The sequence below is a fragment of the Catharus ustulatus genome, chromosome 25, assembly GCF_009819885.2.
Source record: "Catharus ustulatus isolate bCatUst1 chromosome 25, bCatUst1.pri.v2, whole genome shotgun sequence".
NCBI lineage: Eukaryota > Metazoa > Chordata > Aves > Passeriformes > Turdidae > Catharus > Catharus ustulatus.
Genome location: NC_046245.1, coordinates 3,485,866 through 3,503,685, shown reverse-complemented (window position 1 = coordinate 3,503,685; position 17,820 = coordinate 3,485,866). Strand labels below are relative to the sequence as shown.

At 52.5% G+C, this 17,820-nt stretch overlaps 1 protein-coding gene across 1 annotated transcript; it reads left to right on the top strand.

Annotated features, from left to right (window-relative positions):
* Positions 1-6,168: 6,168 nt before the first annotated feature.
* IP6K3 (inositol hexakisphosphate kinase 3) lies at positions 6,169-16,698 on the top strand. Its single transcript, XM_033080226.1, has 5 exons — positions 6,169-6,373; positions 9,954-10,116; positions 11,888-12,060; positions 12,673-12,848; positions 15,464-16,698. Exons 1-5 carry the CDS (start codon positions 6,187-6,189, stop codon positions 15,881-15,883), a joined length of 1,119 nt encoding a protein of 372 aa, XP_032936117.1. The 5' UTR covers positions 6,169-6,186; the 3' UTR covers positions 15,884-16,698.
* The last annotated feature ends 1,122 nt before the right edge of the window (positions 16,699-17,820 follow it).

Here is a 17,820-nt window from a genome sequence, read left to right as displayed (position 1 = left end):
ACCATCCATGGAATCATCCATCCATCCATCATCCATCCATGGAACCATTCATCAATCCATCCATGGAACCATCCATGGAACCATCCATGGAACCAAACATGGAACCAAACGTGGAACCATCCATCATCCATCCATCATTGATCCATCCATCCATCCATCTGTGGAACCATCCATCATCCATCCATCCATCATCCATCCATCCATCATCCATCCATCCATCCATCATCCATCCATCCATCCATCCATCATCCATCCATCCATCCATCATCCATCCATCCATCCATCCATCCATCATCCATCCATCATCCATCCATCCATCATCCATCCATCATCCATCCATCCATCCATCCATCCATCATCCATCCATCATCCATCCATCATCCATCCATCCATCCATCCATCCATCATCCATCCATCCATCCATCCATCCATCCATCCATCATCCATCCATCATCCATCATCCATCCATCCACCCATCGTCCATCCATCCATCCATCCATCCATCCATCCATCATCCATCCATCATCCATGGATCCATCCAAGCAGGAAGGTGAGCACTGCCAGGATGGAATGTGGGCTGTGCCAGGGGGGCTGTGTTGGGCTCCCCAGTGCCCCAGGCCACACCTGGGTGCCCAGTCCTGCCTCTCACTGAGCCCCAGGGACCCCCAGCAGGAGCCTGGCCCCTCCCCAGCAGCTCTGGGTGGTTGGATTGAAAGCCTGGCGCGTTTGGAGCCTGGCTGCTCTTTGGGGGCTTTTGGAGCCGGGGCTGCAGAGGGTGGCAGAACAAGCACAGGGATGTTGGGACCTGCTGGGCACGGGGACAGGAGCTGGTCTGGAGCCTGCCCTGCCCTGGAGGAGGAGGAGGAGGAGGAAGAAACTCAGCTGGACTCAGGGGACAGGAGAAGAGGAAGCAGAAACCTGAGTCTGGCTGTGCAGAGTGCTCAGATCAGCTTTTTCTCCTTCAGAAACCAGCCCAATAAAAAAAACAAAACAAAAAACCAAACAACAACAACAACAAACAAATAAAGAGGTGCCTTCCTGAGCTCAGATTGCAGCATGAAGCAGAGTGAAGTCAGGCCTTGGGAATCTGGGTCTTTCTTTCATCCTTGTCTTGAATTTCAGCCTCTGCCCCCACCTCTGCTTGATCCCTCTGCTCCTCCTGAGCCTGGTTTCTCCCCTCCAGTTAGTGGGAATTTCCACATCCACCACTCCTGTTCCCAGCTGGGAGGTTTTCTTCCCTGGCATTTCCCCCCTGGCATCCCTGGAGAGCCCCAGCCTGGGCATGGCTGTGCTGAAATCCTCAAGCTCCTGCTGGGGAGTGAGGAGCAGGCACCGTCCCCTCCTTGTCCTGGGTGCTGCCCAGGCTGCCTGTTCCTTGTCATTCCCTGAAAAACACATGCATCCCATTTTTTGGGGTGCAGGAGGCTGGCAGGAGCCCTTGGCACACAGGACAGTGAGGCCCGGGGGGGCACACGCTGTCCCCGAGTGCTGCAGGGGACAGGGTGGCCCTGGCAGGAGCTCCCTGGGACTTTTCCATTCCCCACACGGCTCCCGAGCCCTGACGTGGCTCTTTTCCCTTGGCAGGGCCTGAGCTCTGGATCCTCTCATCTCCTGCCCAGCTTTGGGCAAAGCCCAGCATCTCCCCCCTGTGCCCAGCACCTTTTCTTTGTCACAAAGGCAGATTTGGTGTCCCCAGCCCCTGCCCGGGCTGTTTTTTCCGCTGGTTTGGCAGCTCTGGGAAGCTCCATCCCTCTCCGTGTCAGCCCAGGGAGGTGACAAACCCTGCGGGGGCCGAGCTGAGGGGGAATTCCTCGGAAAAACAGATGGACAAACACCCAGTTGTTTTCCTGGAGAGCCGATTTCCCAAGCCCACGGCCGGCTCCTCTCGTCCTGTCCCGCTCTCCCTGTCCCTCCCTGGCTGTTTCTCCCAGCACAGCCCCGCTGGAATGTCAGCTGGACATTCCGGGCTCCTGCCAGCGCCGACGCACTCCGGCCATGCCCCAGGGTTCCCTCATTCCTCCCTCCGGAGCCGCAGCGAGAAGCAGCGAGAAGAGAGGCAGAGACTCAGGTGCAGCTCCCGGAGCGACCCCGCAGCCACAGGTGAGGCTGGGCTGGGCTGGGCTGGGCTGGGCTGGGCTGGGCTGGGCTCAGGGCTGGGCTCAGGGCACGGTTTGGGGTGAGGGGGTCAGGAAGGCTCTGCAGGGAAGGGACAGGTGGCACCTGGGGCTGGTGGCAGTCTCTGGAGTGGCCCTGGTGGCTCTTGGTTCTCCGTGGTGCTCGTGGAATGGCTGGGAATGGTGGGGAGGGGAGGGGGGTGGAGAAAGTGGGCAGGGGGTGAGGGAAGCTGTGACCTTTTCTGCAGTGGGGTGGCACTGGGTCCTTGGTGGCACTGGGTTTGTGGTGGCACTGGGTGCATGGTGGCACTGGGTTTGTGGTGGCACTGGGTGCATGGTGGCACTGGGTTCACAGTAGCACTGGGTGCATGGTGGCACTGGGTTTGTGGTGGCAGTGGGTCCCTGGTGGCACTATTACCATGGTGGCACTGGGTTAATAGTGGCACTGGGTTCTGTGGTGGTACCATGTCCATGGTGGCACTGTGTCCGTGGTGGCACTGGTTCCACGGTGGCACTGTGTCCATGGTGGCACTGGTTCCACGGTGGCACTGTGTCCATGGTGGCACTGTGTCCGTGGTGGCACTGTTTCCATGGTGGCACTGTGTTTGTTGGTGGCACTAGGTTCTCTGGTGGCACTGTGTGCATGGTGGCACTGGGTTCATGATGGCACTGGGTGCATGGTGGCACTGTGTTCGTGGTGGCACTGGGTCTGTGGTAGCACTGTATTCTGTGATGGTACCAGGTCCATGGTGGCCCTGGGTCCGTGGTGGCACTGGGTTCTGTGGTGGTACCATGTCCATGGTGGCAGTGGGTCCCTGGTGGCACTGTTTCCATGGTGGCACTGGGTTCGTAGTGGCACTGGGTTCTGTGGTGGTACCAGGTCCATAGTGGCACTGTTTCCATAGTGGCACTGTTTCCATGGTGGCACTGTGTCCGTGGTGGCACAGGTTCCATGGTGGCACTGTGTTCGTTGGTGGCACCAAGTGCCAGCTCTGGGTTCCATGCAGGGCTGGCTGTGGCTCCAGGTGAGCTCCAGCACCGGGAGCTGAGCACACACCCATCTCAGCCACCTCCTTCTCCTGCTTTTTAACGAAGGAAAGAACCTGCAGCTCCTGCAGTGCTCAGAACTCACCCCTGGAGCTCTGGGAGGCTCTGGGAGCAGGGAGGTGGCCAGGAGGGGTGGCACTGAGGAGTGACACCTCACCTGTGGGAGGTGGCCAGGAGGGGTGGCACTGACAGCACAGTGCAGAGCTCTTGTTTTTAAAGGCATTTTGAATTTTTATATTCTTGGGTGTTTCTGCCCTAGGACCCAGCTCAGCCTGGCTCTGCATTTCCCTCGAGTCCTGTCTGGGATGGGATGGGATGGGATGGGATGGGATGGGATGGGGCAGGTGCCACTCAAAGATCACAGAACTGAATCTGCTTCCTTTTGGCTCGGTTTGGAGCTGGGACTGCTTTGACATTTGGCCCTGCCTGGGAGCAGGGTGGGAGGTGACAGCAGCAGGGGAGCAGCGCTGTTCCCAGCTCTGGGCAGAGCTCATCCAGCTCCAGGGACACCTCCACAGCCTCATCCGTTTCCTGCAGAATGGAATATTTCCCTTCTGTGCAGAGGAAAATTCTCCACATCCTCCTTCCGTGGCTCACTTCCACCTGCAGCACCTGAGCTGCTTTTCCTTTAGCTGGGGGAAAAACGGATCCTGGTTCTGCTTGGAGGGTCTGGATTTATCTGTAATTCCGTGTATTTTTAGTGACGTAAATATCTCCTCGCATTTGCGATACCTTGAGCCAGTGGAAGTGATTTATTTCCAGTGTCTTGTTTCAGGGGAGCTCAGTGTTCTCAGGAACATTTATCTGCTCCGAATGGATGAGCTGCTTCCCGGCAGAAACTCCCAGAAAAGAACCTCCTCCTCCTGCTGCAAATCCTGCCCCGAGTTCTGCTCGGGAGAAAACATTCGGGAGCTTTATCAAATTGTGGATGTTTTTTTTTCCCCGATTCCCTATGCAATGCTAAGGTTGCCAGAGCTGTCAGGGGGTTGTGGCAGCTGAGTCTGAGCCTTGGACGGTCTCAGAAGCAAGAAAGGATTTAAGTTGTGTTGTTCCCTGCTCCTAAGAGGTGTTATGACAAATCCGCTTGCTTTTGGCTTTTCTCCTTCTTTTTAAGGATGGGAGGAAGGGAGGGGGAAAAGCCGCACAAAACAAACCTGCGGCTCCCGAGGCAGAAAATCCTCTTTAAAAATTGCCACAACTTAACAAAATGCTTTTATTAACGCTCCGAGGAGCTGCTTTCTTCCCGGCTGGAAAACGCTCGGCTCGGGGGCCTGGCTTTGTTCCTCCAGGACAGGTAATTGCAGAGCAGGAATTAATTCCTGTCCGAAGAGGAATGATGAGAGGGGGAAAACCCCACCCTGGGGGAGATGAAGGAGGTGGGAGCGGCTCTTCCCTGCCTCCAGCCCGCTCCATCCCACTGCTCCAGGTGGGAAACACAGCCGGACCTGAGCCAGGAGCTGCTCCCCTGGGGGCTCATCCCAGCAGGGAAGGGGAGATCTGAGCATCACAGAATATCCCGAGCTGGGAGGGACCCCGAGGCATCATCGAGTGCAGCTCCTGAGCTCTGGATCCTTCCTGCAGGGTGGGGAATTTGCTCCGAGGCAGTGCTGGCTCAGTTCCTGCTCACCTGTGAAGCTCCGGGTGCCTCCAGGAGGTGCCACCACCCCTGTGCGGTGTCCTGGCCCCAGGGGTGGAGTTCTCACATCCTGGAGGCTTTTCTGGCAGAACTGGATCTTGCAAAGGCATCACTGACCCCTGCACTGGGGTTCTGCTGGGGCAAATCTGGGTGCAAAGCTCCCCAGGTTGTGCTGGAGAATCAGGAGAAAGGGCCTGTGCTGCCATGGACCCATCCTCAAATGATGATTTTAATAATTTTGTTCCATCCCTATGAGTCTGGGATGTGGAGTGTCCATCTCCAGCACCAACATCAGCTCCTTTTTGTTGTCCTGGTGCCCGTGGGATTCAGTCCCTGATGTCCCAGAGCCATCCATGGGTTTCCTGTGAGGAATGGGGGAAGGAGCAGGTGCTGGTGGGTGCTGCTGCTGGGGATGCTCCGTGATGTGCTCTGTGATTTTCCTGCATTGCTGCTGGCAGAGTCAAGGAGGAATTCCTGAAATCAGGAGTGGATCCATTGCTGGGAGTGAACCCAGCTGTGACACATCCACATCCACATCCCCCTGGGTGTGCCCGTCACCCTGGGGAGGAAATGTTCCTGCTGCTGTCCCGGTGTTAAATGACAGGGAATGTCCCAAACCGAGGTTTTTTGTAAGGTGCAGAAATTGTTGTTTGTGTTAAATGACAGGGAATGTCCCAAACTGAGGTTTTGTAGACGGTGCAGAAATTGTTGCTCCTGTTAAATGACAAGGAATGTCCAAACTGAGCTTTTTTGTAAGGTGCAGAAATTGTGGTTTGTGTTAAATAGCAGGGAATGTCCAAACTGAGGTTTTTTAGAAGGTGCAGAAATTGTTGCTTGTGTTAAATGACAGGGAATGTCCAAACTGAGGCTTTTTAGAAGGTGCAGAAGTTGTTGCTCACCCCACCCGCAGGGCAAGGGAGTGCCTGGGGGCTTGTAGGGGATTTATAACAGCGCAGGGGATTTATAGCAGCGCAGGGAATGTCCCAGGGAAGGCCTGGGACCATCCTGACACGGGTGTGGGACAAACACAGCATCAGTGCAGTGTGCTAATAACCTGTCCGAGGAATCCCCGATCCTTGACATCACTGAGTGAACTCCCAGCTCCTCTGATCTCCATCTCTCGTCCCCACCCAAGGGAATTGGGGCTGCCCTGGGCTCTGTGTCAGCCTGGGGCTCCCTGCCAGCCCTGGGCACTGCCAGCTCTCACCCCACCCAGCTGCTGGGCGTCCCTTCTCCTTTAACTCCTTAATTCCCTCTATTTTCCAGATTCCACCGGTGAAAACCCAGCGTGGGGCAAACAGCAGAGTGGGTGAGCAGTGTGCTGGCACTGCCCCTCCCAGCCGGAGGTGCCCAGCTGCTGCAGGAGCCCCCAGGGTTGTTTGGGGCACCATGGTGGGGCAGAGCCCTGGCGAGGGCAGGGCTGTGCTGCTGCAGCCCTTCGTGCACCAGGTGGGCGGCCACACCAGCATGCTGACCTACGACGAGCACACCATCTGCAAGCCGCTGGTGTCGCAGGAGCTGAGCTTCTACGAGTCGCTGCCGCTGGCCATGAGGCAGTTCACACCTCAGTACAAAGGTAAGGGCAGCTCTGGACCTCTCACCTTCCTAAAAATCATCCCCACCTCTCCAGGCACAGATTTTCTACATTGCCAACCCCTGGAAAGCAGCGCTGGTGTTTTTTTTAAGACATCCTCCCTCCCTTCTCTTTCTTATTCTTTCGGTATTTTGTGCTTTTACTGCCAGACTTGTGCTGCTCATAAAGCTCCTGACCCTGGTTTTTGGGGGAGGCGAGAAGCTTGGTTGTCACGTAAAAACTTAAAATATCTCCTGGTCCTTCAGCGTTGCAGCAAAGAGCTCAGTCAGCCACGGCTCCAACGCTCTTCCAGCCCAATTCTCCCTTTCCCAGGAAGTCAGGGGCCTCTGCAGATTTATGGGACAATATTAAAAAGATGCTTAAGGGAGAAAAGTTTCCTCTGGCAGGAGCTGGGTGCTGCAGTGCAGCTGATAAAGCTGTTAAACAATCCCAGTTTAACCAGTCCAGGGCTGCCCTGGTTATTCAAATCTCTTTGTCTTTCCCTCTCCTGTTTCCAATCCCAGAGAGTTTTATGATGAGGGGTAATTGAAAAGCAATTCTCCAGTCTGGCACTGGGCTCACGGGTTTATTCCTGTCCTGGCAGTGCCAGCCCTGCTGCCAGGCAATTCAAGAGGTGGAACAATTTCCTGTGAGGGGATTGAGCGACCAGGGGGATGATCGTGGTGGCTCCATCCCCCATTCACACGTACCCATGTACCTAATCTCTATTTCTGGGCTGTGGGAACAGCCCTGGGACCATTATGTAATGGTGACATTGGTGACATTCTCCACAATGGGGATCAAATATCATTCAAGCCTCACCCCGAGCCCGTGGCTTTTCCTGCTTGCCTCACCCATATCAGGCAGTTTGGTGACCTTGGGACCAATTTTTATTTCCTTTTGAAGGCCCTGCCTTGTGTTGAGTTCACAAGGGGATGCTGGGTTTGTTTTCCAGCCCAGTCCTGCTCAGGTTCCCAGCGCCCTCGGTGGGAGATGAATGCGCTTGTAAACACAAAAATAAACCCACGAGGGCAGAGTTACAGAGTGAAACCTGCTGAGATGCCACCAGCATGGTGACAGCACCCAGAAATACCCCCTGGCTCCTCGCTGGTGCTGGCAGGAGGGGGATTGGGGTGTCAGTGACCCCAAAGGCAGCACAGACACCACCCCAAGGCTCTGGAGCTCTGGGGCTTGTCTGCCACACACAGGTCATGGCAGGACACCTGCAAACCCCCGTGGAATCCCCCCAGGAAACAAAAAGCACTTTTCAGGCTGAGCTGTAGCTTTTTTGAAGATTGAATTTCCAGCTGGGAGGAGGGAGAGGATCACATTCCCTTCCAATTTAACGCTCTGTTCTCGCCTTTGAAAATCTCCCCATTAATTTTCATATTAATGGCTGATATTTAACAACTCTTACTTCCACGCTATATATAAGTTTTTTGGGGCCAGCCCGTCAGCACTATGCAAATGAGCACAGCCCTGCTGATTGCAGGCAGGAACTGGGACAGTTTTTAAGGTTATGGTGTTTGCAGTCGAGGGCTCTGGTCGCCTCCCTGTGACTTTTTAAAATGAAAAAGGCTTTGATTTAGGCAAAGACTGGCTTTTTTTTTTCTTCTTTTTTTCCATGCCTACATCCCCTGAAAATGTGAAGCAGTCATCCAGGCTGAGAGGAGATTTGTTTGCTCTCAGAAATATGGATTTTTTAAGAATGGGTCTCAGGGAAAAGGCAATGCTGGAGCCTGAGGAAGGTGGAACTCCCTGAGCTCACAGCAGAGGGCTGGGAGGGCTAAAAATATTCCTTTTCCCCCCCTCAGCTCCCTTGGCAGAGCAGCCTGGGTAGATTTCCCCCCATTTCTGTGCAAAGTCAGCCCCTTTAACCCAGCCTGGTCACAGTAATGCTGATTGAACAGCAGGAGGGAGCAGCAACTTGTGGTGAGGGAAAAACGTCCAAACCCAAAGTTTTGGGGTGCAGGACCCAGGGAGGGATGGGTCCTGCAGTGGGGGTGGCTGCAGGGACACTTCAGGTGGGGAAACCCCCCTGAGGCAGCAGAACCCGGCAGGCACAGGAGGCAAAGGCTCTGCTCGGTGTTTGCTGCCTGGAACCGGCCTTGAAATGGAGAGAAGGGGCTTTGCACGTTTGTTTGCTTTGGCACCTCTGCTTGGGAGAGCAGAACTGTTTGTTGAGCTGCTGAGATCACCTCCCACATGCCCAGCAGATCTGGTGAGGGTGTCCTGGGCATGGATGGATCCAGCCCAGCTCCCCACATGCCCAGCAAACCCCTGGGCACAGCTGGATCCAACTCCCCACATGCCCAGCAAACCCCTGGGCACATCTGGATCCAGCCCAGCAGACCCCATGGCACATCTGGATCCAGCCCAGCTCCCTGTATCCCCAGCTGGGCTCTCTCCAGTGCTGCTCTGGCTGGTCCCCCTGCTCTGTCCCTGCCCCCTGTCCTCTCTGGTTGCTGGCAGCCCCCCTGAGCCCCAAATCACAGAATGAACCGGCTTGGAAAAAAACTTTTGAGATCACCAAGTCCAACCTCTGTCCTGACTCCTCCTCATCAGCTAAACCCTGGCACTGAGTGCCACGTCCTGGCTCTTTTCAAACCCCTCTGGGGACGGTGACTCCACCACCTCCCTGGATAAAAAATTTCAATGCCCATCACTCTTTCAGCAAATTTTTTTTTTTTCTGATGTTTAACCTAAACTTCCCGTGGTGCAGCTTCGAGCTGTGCTCGAGGAAGGAGCGTGGGGAGGCTCAGGCGGTGGGATGGCGTTATCAGCCTTTCCCAGAAAGGTCAGAGCCCGAGGCAGTGTCAGCCGTGGCATTCCTGCGCTGTCACTTGAGACGAGCACACAGCCAGCCCCGTGCCAGGGACGGGCTCGCCTTGGGCTAAATCCGTGCTAGACTGGCTGGCATTTGAGCCCTGTGATTCCTGTCAGAGACGGGGAAAATCGCGATGTTCAAATGCAGAACGGTGTTTTAAGCACTCAGGGTGGAAAAAAATAACCTCTGGTCTCTGTCATGCACAAACACGGGGTGTGTGACTGTCCAGCCCCCCGTGGGGTGTCTGGGTGCTGGTTCTTGGTGCTGGGGGAAGGACACGAGCAGGACAATGAGTGGCAGCAGTGCCACATCCCTGCCCTGCTCCCAAATCAAAGAAGCAGTTGGCACGCTGGGTGTCCTTGGAAAATGCCTTGTCCCCAACCCTCCCTTTGCTTCCTGCCAATGAAAAGTGTTTCCAGCCTCGTGCTGGCTTTAAAAAGCTCTTAAATCCCTTGTGATAAATAAGCTAGGAGCCCCTGATCTGGAGCAGGGGGCTTTTCTGGGTCACCCAGGGCACTGCAGAGCTCAGAGGGGTGGGGGACAGAGGAATGGGGGGTTCAGAGAGGGCAGGTTTCAAACTCCAGAGGGGGGACACTTGAAAATCCTGAGAGTATTTCCCAGGGCCTCACCTAATGATGTTTTATTGGGCCTGAAATCAGAGTGGGATCAGTAAAAGTAAAGAACACAAGGTGGTGGCCTGGCCTCTGTGATACCCCAGGGGCTCATCTCTGTCTCATTTGTTTTCCCCCTGTGCAGGCATTGTGTCTGTGCACCTCAAGAAGGACAGCCTGGGCAACCTGACCCTGATTGCCAGCCCCAGCCTGGGCCAGCCCGACAGCGCCGGGGGCGACCCCGCGGTCACCCTGTGGCACAAATGCAAGTGGAGCCACACCCAGGTCACCAAGAGCTTCAAGGACAGGTGAGGGACTGGCAGTCCTGCAATCCTCCCGGCTGCCATTGGCCACTTGGGTGGGGTGGGGGTGGGTTGGGATGGGTTGGGATGGTTTGGATGGGTTTGGGATGGTTTGGGATGGGTTTGGGATGGGTTAGGATGGATTTGGGATGGGTTGGGATGGGTTGGGATGGGCTTGGGATGGGTTTGGGATGGGTTGGGATGGGTTTGGGATGGGTTAGGATGGATTTGGGATGGGTTGGGATGGGTTTGGGATGGGTTTGGGATGGGCTTGGGATGGGTTTGGGATGGGTTGGGATGGGTTTGGGATGGGTTTGGGATGCGCTTGGGATGGTTTGGGATGGGTTTGGGATGGTTTGAGACAGGTTTGTATGGGTTTGAGATGGTTTGGGATGATTTGGGATGGTTTGGGATGGGTTGGGACAGGTTGGGACGGGTTTGGGATGGGTTGGGATGGTTTGGGATAGGTTTGGGATGGTTTAGAATGGGTTTTGGACTGGTTTGAATGGGCTTGGGATGATTTGGGATGGTTTAGGATGGTTTGGGATAGGTTTGGAATGGTTTGGGATGGGCTTGGGATGGTTTGAGACAGGTTTGGATGGGTTTGAGATGGTTTGGGATGGGTTGGGATGGTTTGGGATGGGTTTGGATGGGTTTGAGATGGTTTGGGATGGGTTTGGGATAGGTTTGGATGGGCTTGGGATGGTTTGGGATGGGCTTGGAATGGTTTGAGACAGGTTTGGATGGGTTTGAGATGGTTTGGGATGGGTTTGGGACAGGTTTGGGATGGTTTGGTGGCCCAACTGTGGGTTTAGGGCAAAAGCAGGGCCCAGCCAAGGTGAAGATCAGAACCAAGCCCTGTGTGTGTGGTTCAGAGCCAAGCCCTGTGTGTGTGGTTCTGCTCTTCCCTGGTGTAGGGATGGAGTGGGGTGGATCTGGGATGTTCTTGCTCAAATCTGTGCCTCAAATTCTGCTTTAAACCCCATTCCTTGGAGCACAGCATGCTCCAGGAGAGGAGAGGCCATGGGAGAACAGTCACTGAGCATGGAACATCCCTTTGCTGGCAACAGAGGGGCTTCAGTCCCATCCCAAATTATCCCATGCCATGCCATGCCATGCCATGCCATGCCATGCCATGCCATGCCATGCCATGCCATGCCATGCCATGCCATCCCATCCCATCCCATCCCATCCCATCCCATCCCAGGAAGGCTCCCAGTGCTCCCAGAGATTTTTTGCAGGACATCCTTCATCCCAAACTGGTTCAGAGCAGCCCTGGCACTGAAGCTGTTCTGTCCCTGCCTTTGCAGTGCTGGGAGTGCTGGATTGGGATGTGTGAGACCAAGGAATGACCCCCAAGGAGAACAGATCTCCTCATCACTCCTTCCCTCCCTCCTTCCTTGGAGCCAGCCCCTCCAAATTGGGAATCATTCCCATTGTTGGACCATTTGCCTGTGCTGTGCCCATTAGGTGGATAAATAGAGATCCCTGGCAGCTGGGGCTGTGAATGGCTTTTCAAGGGAGCCAGCACACTTTAAATTAGAATTTATAAAAGTATTGGCAGGCAGCAGTAGCTGGCTTTCTGAAAATTACTGTTATGGAGTAACAAAAGATCTCTGCAGGTTGGACATGATCAATATTGTTCCTTTGAGAGTCCCTGAAAATCCACCTTATCAAGTTTGAAGCTCTACAGAAAAAAAAAGAAATAAATGAGGGAAGGGAATATTCTCCTCTGGAGCTCAAAAACCCAATGTGTCCCTTTGTGTGCTTTGTCTAGCTGCCCTGGGAAGATGCTTTTGAGGACAGACCTTCAGTACCACACAGATTCCCTTTTGGAAGATGCAAATGGGAAGCAGGCAGAAAGGAAGAGCTACAACCCCTGGGGGCTGCACTGCCACCGGCAGCACCTGAACCGCATGTCCTCCAAGCACAACGAGAACAAACTCCATCGTATCCTTGCTGCTCTTCCCTCCAGCGCAGGCCTGGTAACAGCTGGAATTCAGTGCAGGGTTTATTGCAGGGGGATGCATCCCCTCCTCTGCACACACTCTAGGAAAAGAAGGAATATTTCTGTTATCTTCTCTCACTGTTAAAAAAAGGAAAAAAAACCAAAAACCATTTCCCATAAAGAGTTCTCAGCAGAAGTCAAAGATCCCCTTGGCATACATTTAAAAACACAACTATACAGGAATTAGCAGCTGCCTCGCCTTTTATTTTCCTATTACACTTCATTACCCACCAGTCATGTGAGTAATAGAGTTTAACAACTTCCCCCACCCACCGGAGCCAGCTTGGCACCGGGGAAGGTGTCGGAGTGACAGCCCCGGGCTGCGGTGCCACTGGAGAATGGAGCTGTTGGGGCTTTAATTGGTAGGGCTGTAGTACAGTAAATTAACTGGAATTGGCAGCGAGAGGCCCATAGCAATGACACGTTGGAGAAATTGGCTCAGAAAGTCTCGTTACAGTCGTGAGCTGTTCTGGAGAGTGTCAGCAGTTGCTTTGATTTAAGGCCTCTTTCAATTAGAATTTCAAAGTATTGGGTTTTCCTTAAGTCACGCTCAGAGTTTCTCCTGCTGGAGAATGTGGTGTCCAAGTGCAGCTATCCCTGCATCCTGGACCTGAAGATGGGCACTCGGCAGCACGGGGATGACGCCTCGGAGGAGAAGAAAGCTCGGCACATCAAGAAGTGTGAGCAGAGCACCTCGGCATCGCTGGGCGTGCGCATCTGCGGCATGCAGGTAACGCCTCCATCCCCCCTGTGCTGCTTCCCCCCTTGGATCCTCCCTTGTGTCAGGAAAATGAATCCACAAACACCACAGGTTCACGTCCAAAAAGGAGACAGAGGAGTCCTTTTGATTTATTCTGATAAAGGGAGAGGCCATGGGGCATCCCCTGGGGTCTCTCAGATTTTTGGAGCACTCAGCCTCCTTTTTATCCCAATTTCCCATCTGCATTTCCCTCTCTCTTTCCCCATTGCTGAGGTACTTGAGAGGCACAGACTTCCCAAACAACTGATACCTGAGATTCCCCTCTAATGTACAACCCTCCCTTTTAATTTTTAATTCTTACAGAATTCATGGTTTAGCCCCATTGCTTCTTTCATCTTTCAATATCCAATTTCATTTATCACCAAACCCTACAGTTTACCAATATTTTTTCCATTAATCAATCAGTGAAATCCTTCCCATTGTTTTATCTCTCAGTGCTGGTTTTATCTACCAGCAGACCCACAGCTTGTTTGGAAAGACAAATCCCTCATTCCTCTCACTTGGAACCAAGCTGGAATTCCCAGGGGTTCCTGGCTGGTGTGAATTGAAGGAGTTTTATTCCCTTCCCCCGCTCCAAACTGTAAAAAGTGGCCACTTGGCTCTGGGTGCTGTCAGAGAGGGGTCCCCTTTCTCTGTGCCACTGCCACAGTGTGAGCAGCTGGAACCCCTCACCCCATCTGAGACACTGCTTTTACACAAAGATTCCTGCTCAGCTCTTGGCTGCTGCACCAAAAACCCCAAAACCACCACATTACTTTCACTGAGCCACCCAATCTTGGAGCTGTGAGAGCCAGGCTTCATTTTGGACTAAATTTCTCCTGCTGGAAATCCCCATCCCTTCTCCTGGAAACCCAAGCGTTTCCCTCACTCACTAATCTCAAGCAGATTTCAAAACCCTGCCTGAAGGATAATTTGAGAGTTAGAATAGAATATAAAGCAATATATACAAAGTTAAAACCTATGTTGTTTTCTGATCTCTTCCTAAGGGCAGAGTTGAACTTTAGTGGTCACAGTGATGCCTTGGAGTGACTGCCTAGAACAGAGGCTAGACAGAGTTAAGAGAATAAAGTGAGGATTTATTAAAGGCCTTCAATAGATTCACCTTGAGCAGTGAAAGCTTCCCATGGTGCTGAGTTTTTCAGACAGATACAAGTTTGGTCTATTTGCATTTCAGGGGTTAATTCTCCAATTACAGCTCCAGGTAATGAAGTCACATTCCCCCAGTTTGCTCCTCCCCAATTCACTTCTGTTTATACTTTTCAGGGCCTGAGGCTGTAGGGTGTCCTTGGGTTCCAGGCCCAGAGGAATTGTGTGTGCCAGTGTCAAGTGTTAACTACCAAAGCTGTTAACACTTCATGTGAAGTTTAGAGTTATGCACTAATGCAGCGCAGCATTTGAAAAATATAAAGCCTGAAATCTTAAAGCACCATTCAAGAATCCCTTGCAGCCAAGGGATATTCTGATTTTATGGATTATTCCTCTGTCCTAGTCTGAAAGACAGGTGTCTGCTGAGAAAGGCAGGAGCCTCTCTTTGAAGTGGAGAATGTAAACCCCCTCCCTCCAAATTACAATTTTGAAATTAAGGGGCTCTCAGGAAAAGATATGGGAATAGGAATAACAGTTCTTTACTAGGAAAATTAAAATAGAAATACAGTACTACAAAGAACAAACCCAAAATGCTGACAGAGAATCCAACCTGACACCCGTCAGTCAGGCAGGGTGTTGGCAGCAGTCCCATTCCATGGTGGCTGCATCCTCCTGCAGTGACAGATGTGGTTCTGCTGGAGCAGTGCTCCTGTACAAGGTGCAGTTTTCCTCCAAAGGTCCAGTGGGGATGTGTAAAAGGCCCAGTTTTCCTTTGGAAACCAGTGGGTAAGGGCTGCCTTGGTGTTCCAAATCTCAGTTTTTATCTAGGTAGGAAAGGCTCCACTCCTCCCCCTGGCTGGAGCATCTCCAATAGGATGATGTAATTTTATCAGTCACACAGTGGGACTCAATGTCCATTAGCAGGAGATTTCTCCTGGAGAAAGGATAGGTTGTGGAAAAGATAAAGAACACTGCCTCACTTGGTTTTAACAGCTGGCCCATTAACAGAAGATATCTCCCAGGGAGATAAGGATCACTGCCCTGCCTGGTTTAACAGCTAGCCCATTAACAGAAGATCTCTCCCAGGGAGATAAGGATCACTGCCCCACCTGGTTTAACAGCTGGCCCATTAACAGAAGATATCTCCCAATGAGCTAAGGATCACTGCCCCGCCTGGTTTAACAGCTAGCCCATTAACAGGAGATATCTCACAGAGAGATCAGGATCACTGCCCTGCCTGGTTTAACAGCTGGCCCATTAACAGGAGATCTCTCCCAGGGAGATAAGGATCACTGCCCTGCCTGGTTTAACAGCTGGCCCATTAACAGGAGATATCTCACAGAGAGATCAGGATCACTGCCCTGCCTGGTTTAACAGCTGGCCCATTAACAGGAGATATCTCCCAGGGATATTCTCCCTGGTTTCAGCAGTGGTGATAGAATACATCCTCTTGGTCACATCCTGGATTGCAACCTGAGCCATCCTCTCTTCCCTTGCAGGTTTACCAGGCAGACACCGGGCATTTCCTGTGCAGAGACAAATACTTTGGGAGGAAGCTGTCCCCAGAGGGGTTCCGGCAGACCCTGCGGCAGTTCCTGTGCACCGGGAACCAGCTGCGCACGGAGCTGCTGGAGCCCATCATCCTGCGCCTCAAGGCCCTGCTGGCTGTGATCAGGAAGCAAAGCTCCTACAGGTTCTACTCCAGCTCCCTCCTCATCATTTACGACGGGCAGGAGCACAAAACTCACGGCACGAACCCCTTCAGGGTGGATGTGAGGATGATAGACTTTGCCCACACCACCTTCAAAGGCTCCAAGAGCAACCCCAGCTCCACCCTGTATGACGGGCCTGACCACGGCTACATTTTCGGCATGGAGAACCTGATTAAAATCCTTCAGAGCCTGTCAGAAGGGAAGTGAGAATTTCTGTGAAACGGCCTGGATTTCCTAGTACTGATAGCCCTGAAAATCCCGCCTGGGGTCAGCTGTGTGGGACCCTCTGGCTGCTGGATGCGGCGTGGAATTAGCGCGGATAAATCGGGAAGTGCTGAAAATCTTCCGTGTGCCGTCACTGAACTGAAGCGTGGAAAGCAGAGAGCTGGAAGAATCTGCTCTCTCTGCCATCCATCAGAAGATTTATTTTTCCTTTCTGGTTTTACTGCTGTCCTTGATTTATTTGTGAGCCAAAGAAAGCATTACTTGGGAAGAGTCTTAATGATAAACCAGGAGCTGCTCGCCCCGCAGCCGAGCGGGTTTGGGGCAGGAATGAACAGATGGAGCTTCCCTTTGGAGCTTCCCTTCCTGCTCAGGTGGGAGGGAAAAACACCCTCCAACATTCCCAGCGCCCTGGTTGGGATTCTCTGTGCATGTTTCAGACCAAGAGCTGCAACTCTTCAAGCTTTAACATCCCTCTGGGGTTATACCAGGGGATTTTCCACGGATTTTCTAGGAAAAAGGCTTCACTGGGGCTGGAAGCATGGGAATGCGATGACTCTGTCAGGTACCAGCCACAAAAAAACATTCACATCAAGGGATTTTTTGCTTAAAAAAAATACAAGAAGAAAAAGAAAAAAAAAATTTGTGAGACTGAGTCAAAGACTGGACGTCAAAGGTCACCCAGAAATTCTTTGATACAAATACTGTGTGTGTGTATGTGTGTGTGTCTGTGCGTGTGTGTTTGAAGGAGGCGGTAACAAAAGACTCTACAAATAATGTTTACAGCTTTTGTGGACTGATTTTATTATTATGATGGAACAAATATAATTCCTTCCTGCATGGTGTGGGAAATCTGAAGGAGAAGTCCTTGCACAAGGAATGGAGCTCCAGAACTCCACTACCGGGGAGTGGGGATATAAATAAAATTGTAGAAGTAACTCCCACTGCTGTCCATCTATTTTTCCCCTCCTGAGCATCCTTGAGGTACATTATCCTTTGTTTAAGCCTGTAATTTTTAAAACCTGTTATTGCCACAGGTTTAAACACCAGATCCCAAGGGAGACGCTTCACTTGGATTTACAGCAGAAAGCTGGGGAGTTTCTCCAATTTATAGCTGGAAAATTTAAGACATCTGGCCCAGCTGTGTATTTTGCTTGGCCCAGAGTCCACCTGGGAAGACTCTTGTTCTGTGTTGGGTTTTTGCTTGACCACAAATTGTAAAAAAAAAAGCCACAAACACACGATTTCAGTAGAGATTGAGCCAGGGGTTGTCCTGACTCACATCAGAAGTCTGTGATAAGATTTTGTGGCTTTGTGGGTGAGTTTGTGCAGAGCCTGAGCATCCTCAGGGTGCCCAGCAGGACAAGGTGGGACAAGGAGTGGTATGACAGCACAGCCAGAGCTCCTCGTTGGGCTTTTCATTGCTGCACAGAAAACAACTTGTTGGTTGAATAATTAGAAAAATTATTTTCTATATTTTTCCTCCCTTTTTACCCCTCATACACCTGCACAGTGTGGCTGCCGCATCCTTGGAAGTGTCCCAGGCCAGGTTGGACAGGGCTTGGAGCAACCTGGGATAGTGAGAGGTGTCCCTGACCATGGCAGGGGTGGGATGGGATGGGATTTAAGGTCCCTTCAACTCAAACCATCCTAAATCCTGTGAGGAGTGACTGGGGGAGCTGGGGAAGGGTCTGGAGCCCCAGGAGTGGCTGAGTGAGCTCAGAAAGGGGCTCAGCCTGGAGAAAAGCAGGCTCAGGGGGAATTTCTGGCTCTGCACAACTCCCTGACAGGAGGGGACAGCCAGCGGAGGTCGGGTTCTACTCCGAAGGGACATGACAAGAGAAAAAGACCCCAAGCTGAGCGAGGGGAGATTCAGGTTGGAATTTCCTCACGAAAAGGGAGGTGAGGCTTTGGAAGAGGCT